At 44.3% G+C, this 6,812-nt stretch overlaps 1 protein-coding gene across 5 annotated transcripts in view; it reads left to right on the top strand.

Moving 5' to 3' along the window:
* LOC116331066 (membrane-associated guanylate kinase, WW and PDZ domain-containing protein 1-like) overlaps positions 1 to 6,812 on the top strand; it is a 93,425-nt gene that overhangs the window by 75,791 nt on the left and 10,822 nt on the right. For all 5 annotated transcript variants that reach the window (XM_039604452.1, XM_039604451.1, XM_039604450.1 and 2 more), the window contains 5 exons: positions 156 to 190; positions 2,456 to 2,711; positions 5,101 to 5,192; positions 5,921 to 6,116; positions 6,260 to 6,562. In XM_039604452.1, coding sequence (XP_039460386.1) covers positions 156 to 190; positions 2,456 to 2,711; positions 5,101 to 5,192; positions 5,921 to 6,116; positions 6,260 to 6,562 — 882 coding nt within the window. The remainder of the gene's footprint in view (positions 1 to 155; positions 191 to 2,455; positions 2,712 to 5,100; positions 5,193 to 5,920; positions 6,117 to 6,259; positions 6,563 to 6,812) is intronic.

Below are 6,812 nucleotides of genomic sequence, written 5' to 3'. Positions count from 1 at the left end.
GGAAGAGGAGACCGAACCGGGCCAGTCGCGCTCTGCTCTGCAGCAGGAATCAAGGGTTCATCCATTTGTCCTGGGGAGTTTTTAATAAGAGGGGACAAGCCAAGAGCACCGCAGGTCATTAATGCTCTCTCTGTCTCTCTGCCGATGTTTTGCAGGAGTGGTGCCAGCCAAAAGGAGTCCAAAGCTGGTGGTGAGTACTATGAACTCTTTCGTGTTTGTGCATTTCCTTGCGCTTTCCACTGAATGAAAAGAGTGCTATTTAAAGAACAAAAGACAGACATATGATAGCTAACTCCCACTTTTACAGTTCTGTATCCAGAGCTTCAAAATTTCTTCCCATTGTTCCTACTGCCATCATATCTCTTTACTTCTTTCCCAGTCTGACACTTTGGCTCTTCCTACATCCTTCTCTCAGGTTTTTCTCTGCTTTTTTTGGCTCTGTTTTGTCATCTGTTTTTTCGTCTCGCTTTCTCCTTACATCCCTCCGCTCCTGCCATGCTGCCATCCTGTGACTGATTAAGCATAGCCTAGGCAGAGCAGTGTAACATTGACCAGCTGTTGGGGAGGGCACACAGCCTCAGATGAGGGAGAATGGGAGAAAGAAGCATGAAGAAGAGATAGGGGGAAAAGGAGGAGAATGAGAAAAATGGATTGGCCCACAGCAGTGAATGCCTGTGATAGCCCACAGATAAAAAAGGAAGCACTGAGGCTAACTCGCAGGGAAAAGGGGGGCAATGACTCCAAAGTGTGCTGGAATCAAACAATTAGGGAGCTGGGGAAGCTGGAGGGGAGACTTCGATAGATTGTAATGTGTCTTGTAGATGTTATTGATAAGAGAAAAGAGACTAGAAAAACTGGATGGGCAGTGCGAGGGGTCTTTTGGGGGCCAGTGAAGGTATTCAGGAGTCCAAAAAGCAAATGTTTCTTTGTTTTTACAACTCATCAGCCTGATAACAAGTCAGTACAGTCTCAAATTACTGTCACCCTGTTTTACCCCCGGAGAGCCACCAAGTTGAGTTGCAGGTTCAATTCCTCCCACTTGAGAAGCAGAAATCCTTGCATCCTTGCACCAGTGTCTCTTCATCAACATTAAAAGCCTCAACTCAGCTTGCTGGATATTGGGATTAGGATTAGTTTCAAAATGGCATTCGTCAGAGCTGTGGGTGTCACCTACTCAGATCACATGGTGTGGCGGATGGAGGAGGGGGTGGGCACTGTAAGGGGGTTGAGTGGGACCAATAGTGGCCTAGCCTGACTGTCACTTTGGATTAGCTTTCCACTGAGGAAAAGCCAGTTTTCCCTCCCTCTGTGTTATGTCAGTGAAATGTCACGCTGCATGCGACTTCATGTCAGCCCAGAACAACCGCTTTGCCTCCAGTTCAGCATCTAAATAGATGCTCACAGTAAACTTCCATATGCAAGAGAGACCGTGCTGTCTCAACTCATTAAGCAAGTCTGCAGTGATCAAACAAGAAGTCAATTTCACATGGCTGTAATGCAGTGCATTACTGGAATTTGAACCTTCATCTCATATAGTGTGATAAGTGAGAGACTGGGAGAGTCTCTGTATCTTTTCTTTTTTTGTTATTCATATCACATTTGGGCTTTTTCAATATTAGAATTATTATTAGTAATTTTATCAGTAGGAACATTTTTTAAGTTATTAAAAAGGAATATCTGCAAATAATAGCATGCTAACATCTATGCACATTTTCTGTTTACAGGAACAGAACAAAAAGTTGAGATATAGCACGGCATTATTAGACCATAAAAACATAGTTCTCTTTATCTCAAACCAAGCATTCAGTGCTATGGGTGTTATTTTCATTGATGCTTAAACAGATAGAATTAACTATGACTGTGTTTCATCTCATTTTGTCATGCGATTATGACCGTGAAGTAAACAAAAATAAAATTCAGTTGAAACGACCAACTCTGTACACCAATTTCAGTGGGTTATTTTCTCCACAGCTGAGATTTTAGTTTGCTTTCAAACCAGATGGCACACATTCCTGTTTCAACTCAGACCAACCTTGATTCTGTTTTCATGCAGAGAACCTTCTGCAATGAACAAGGAATCAGAGGGTTTATAAAAGGCAATATCTTTATTCATTAAAATTCCCTCATATTTCTGTCCGTCTTTGTCTCGCAACCATGGAAACCAAGGCGAGATTTTTTTCTTTCTTTTTTTTTGTCAAAGTGGGAGATGTTCTGCTGCATCTAAAAAAGATGACCTTGGATACTTTTCTATCTTTTTGTCCTCCATCAACTCTTTTTCTAAGTGATCTTGTTTGTCCTCTGTGTCACCCTTAACATTGACTCACTTTCTACTCTTTTCTTCTCTTCTCTCTGCCCTCTATCTCCATCTTCTGCATGTATGTTTATATCCACCCCCATCGCTTATATACACACACCTCAATCTCTCTCTCTCCCTCGCTCTGTTCTGTCCCCCCAGCACCAGCTAGAAAGAAAAGACAGCCAGAGCAGCTCCCAGCACAGTGTGTGCAGTCATCGCAGCACCCACACTGATTCTCCCAGCCACCCACCCTCTGTCATGCCCAGTGAGGCAGTGGTTCCCACTCCTGCTGCCCCCACCCAGCCCCTGCCAGGTCTGCCCCCTCAGGATCCCGCAGATGGCACCCTCACCCTCCAGAAGAAGCCAGACCCCTTTAAGATCTGGGCACAGTCCAGGAGCATGTACGAGAGTCGACGTGAGTATTTTTTTTTTTAAATCTTTTATTTTTTTGAAGAATTTGAAACTTTTGCAGACTTTAGAGTTTAAACATTCAGGAGGGCTTATTCTTTATTCTTTTTTACCGTCTGTAAGGATGAGTACAGCCTGTCAGTATAGATGCGATGGCTTAGATTCAAGATGAAAACGAAAGGAAAAAATAATCTCCTTAAAGATCTGAGGCTTTTCGCCACATTTTTCCATTGTTTTCCTTCCTTTGTGTGCGGGCTTCTATTCTATAAATTCTACGCTATGATATTTAACATTATTTAACTGAAGGTAAGTAAGCAATGTCAGTTAAGTGGTATGTAAAAAGCTCTGCTGTGTGATTTGTGGATTAGAGATTTAGGTAGGAGAAAAGATTCCCACTAAGCTGACCCATATGAAGCAAAAAACGCCCTGGAAAAGGCTCTGATTGTTTAAAGTGGATCAGCAAATGCATTTGGGGTACCTGCGCATTTGTGTCCATTAATGCCTTTAGTTTGTTTGCTCAACAATTGTGTGCTTACCAGTCACAGCTGATCCTGTGACAAAAGGTGCCTCCGAGAGAGAAGTGTCCTTGAAAACACACAAAAGCAGCTGACGAGTGCTGCTGTGGCGTTTGTGCATGTCAGTCGCACACACACGATATTATCCCCAGACTCTGGGATGTGAAATGTGAGTGCACTCGGTCCTCGCTTTCCAATGGATGATGTGTAACTAACACGTCTTCTTTCCTTAAAGTTTATAAAAGAAAGCGTTTACGTGTTTAGTAGGCAAACAGTTGTTTGCTGAAGGGAAAACAGAAAATTCAAAACTGGAACACTAGAAAGTGGGAAGTCTCCACATAAAATTCCACAATATCATTTGCAGTCATGGCCCACTCTTGCATAATTCATTGGGTAACACTGTAAGGGTGTCAAACCACTTATGTGTTTCTAATGGAAGAGTCTGCAAGAAATAGAGGAGTGTGCGATATCCTCAAAAAGAAGCACTCCACTCGCCCGTTCTGGCTGAATTACATCGTTCACACCTCCTGTACTTGGACCAGTGGTGATACTTAAGAGGAGGATGGATTTGTATGGGCTGTGAAATAAACCTCAGTATTGCCAGAGATTGCATTGTAATAGAGAGAGTGATGTCTCTGGCAAGTCTGTTGCATTAGCTTGTCACACATTTGTGACTGTTCCCAGCCAGATGTGCAAGCTGCCCACATCCTGTGTATTGCAGTGTATTAACAATCATGGCTGCCTGTAGAATCTAGGACTGCTGCTGATTAAATATTAACTGGGCCTGGAGAGGTCTGCTTTAAGCTGTAGCTGATTGGTATATCTGTTTGATAACCCCTGAAGGAGCTCTAGCCTTTTTTCTTTTTTTTTTTCATGGAGTGGGGGAGGAGAGGCGACACAATGAAACAAGAGAGAGAGACGACGAATGAAAAAGAGGCCCAGAATCTGTCTGTTTCCATCTTTATTCATGTGCATGCTGCCACATAAGAGTGAACCCAACTTGAATGTTTGAGTAGGTGCATTCATGCATCCACCAAAAGAGCACAGTTTCAGTGGCAGAGCAGTGTGGCTGAGAGGTGAGCTTTGGGGAATTCATGTTACCTGTTGCGTGATGAAGCGTCACAAAGCAGCACTGTTAGTTACATCGAGCTTTGATCACTACTCTATAGTTGCGGGTCAGCAGAGAGTTAATTACAAGTCCAACAGCTGCAGTTTAATTCACACCAGGCAATTTATCGAGGGACCTAGAAAGCTGAAACTAATGGGTTCACTACTGGCCTTGCGTGGCAGCCGTGTAGACAGCAGGCAGAGCAGGAAGAAATGGCCTGTGCCTTCTGTGCATACTGGCCCTGTGGGTTGAACAGACTGACACCAAATTGCCTGTGTCCTCCTCCACAGTCTGCCCTGTCCGTGCATGCAAATGTGAGGGGAGGTGTGTATGTGTGTACAGAAATAGTGCATGGGGGGGGGATGCCATAAATTAATGCATGCAAGAAAGACTTGACTGTAAATGAGAGCTAATAATAGGGCTCTGCATTGAGTACATTTCTAGATTTCAGGTCTGCAAGTGTGATGAGGTGACAGCTCGAGACCTTGCAGCCTAGTTTGCGCTCTGAACATTAGCACGAGGCAGGAGCAAGCAGCTGTTGATCCAGCCTGCTCTCATTCTAACACTGTTAGAAATGCAAACGCCTTATTGATCAGCAGATTTGCCATAATCAAGCGAACACGGGAGCCAGAACTATTTGATCAGAGAGAAAAGGATCCAGTGATCAGTCTAAATGGATTCTAGCAGGAAAAATCGAGCAGAACCTGCAAATCTTTGGTTTGGGTTTGGTTGTTGATGTCCATGGAGTCCTCACTGTTTCTCTTGTGTTTCAGTGCCAGATTGCCAGGAGCAGGACATTTTCCTTTGGCGGAAGGATACAGGCTTTGGCTTTCGCATATTGGGAGGAAATGAGCCTGGGGAGCCTGTAAGTCTTCCTTCACTTTAAGTCTCATCAGTTTATTATAATTGCTTGTGAATGAGAATACTATGTTTACATATACATCCATCCACAACAACCACTACTAAATGCTCTGTTCCCTAAGAGTTTCTTTGCTTCATTAGTTTCCGCTGTGTTTTACATTCCCCGTGCCTCTTTTAGTCTGCCTTTAAACCAAATAGCAGAAAGTCCTAATGCATCTCTCTCTCTCTTTAACTGGAGCTGTTGCTCTCTGGAGATTTGTATAGATAGCTTGTTAAGAACAGCAAAGGCCTTATCCACCTTTCCTTCTGGTTGTGTGCCATATATTTGTCTTAAAGAAGGTATCGAGAAGAGGAATGGAAGGCAGATAGTGAAATAAAATGGCAGCAGGTTTCAGGTCTGGCCCACAGGAGTTAGTACTTGTTGTTTGTGCCAAACATGCTGCATGGTATTTGTGCACTTGTTTCTGGCAGACCTGTGTGTACTCTCCCACACAATGCCTAGAGCACACTAGTTTCTCCACCGCCCCAATAGGCTGCACCGGCCTTTTTGCTTTTTCCTACGTCAACCACAAATACTTTGAAGTACTGAAACGGGAAACTTTGAAAAGCTGCTGCATAAATCACACTGATTCAGTGCGGTGTGTCTTGAATGATCTTTTGTTTTTTAAGCTAAGCAATTACTCTGTAGCGATAAATTTACATCATGCATTTGATGTGCTTTCCGTTTGGCAGATCTACATAGGGCACATAGTAAAGTACGGGGCAGCAGATGAGGATGGTCGCCTGCGGTCGGGCGATGAGCTCATCTGTGTGGACGGCACAGCAGTAGTGGGCAAGTCTCACCAGCTGGTGGTGCAGCTGATGCAGCAGGCCGCCAAACAGGGTCATGTCAACCTCACTGTCAGACGCAAGAGCCCTGGATATGGAGGTGAGGAAAGTTTTAGATAAAACTTAAGCGTGTGCATTCATGCATGAGTCACGCACAGTCACATGTATTTTATGCAAATATATCACATGCTTCTTGCTTGAAATGTAGTCTAAACAATCTGTTCTCACTACCCTCATCCCAAGTTTCAAAAGGAGAAGGTGATGTCCCTCCATCACCGGCTTCCTCCCACCACAGCAGCACCCAGGCACCGAGTCTAACAGAGGGCAAGCGGACCCCGCAGGGGAGCCAGAACTCACTCAACACAGTCAGTTCTGGAAGTGGATCTACCAGCGGCATCGGCAGTGGTGGCGGAGGAGGCAGCGGTAGCGCAGTAGTGCCGGCCTCCCTGCAACCGTACGATGTGGAGATCCAACGAGGAGAGAACGAGGGATTCGGTTTTGTCATCGTGTCATCAGTTTCCAGGCCCGATGCTGGAACCACCTTTGGTAAGTGAGGCAGACTGAGCTGCAGCTAGTTGAGATTGACAGCGACTTCAATTCAGTCTGACAACAGAAATTATTTTGTTTACTATAGCTTGGCTCTGTCTTCAAAGCTACAGACAGTTCAATTTAGACATTAATCAGATTTAACAGTTTGATTGTTTGGGCATTTGTAATTTGAATTGGTGCAAGTGATGGTTTCATCATCTTCTATCCTTATGTCTCTGTCATTAATTCACTTTCTGGCTGTGAGCAG

This window comes from Oreochromis aureus, linkage group 20 (genome assembly GCF_013358895.1).
Source record: "Oreochromis aureus strain Israel breed Guangdong linkage group 20, ZZ_aureus, whole genome shotgun sequence".
Taxonomy (NCBI): Eukaryota; Metazoa; Chordata; class Actinopteri; order Cichliformes; family Cichlidae; genus Oreochromis; species Oreochromis aureus.
The sequence above is the reverse complement of the archived record's forward strand: the minus strand, read 5'-3'. Positions and strand labels throughout refer to the sequence as shown.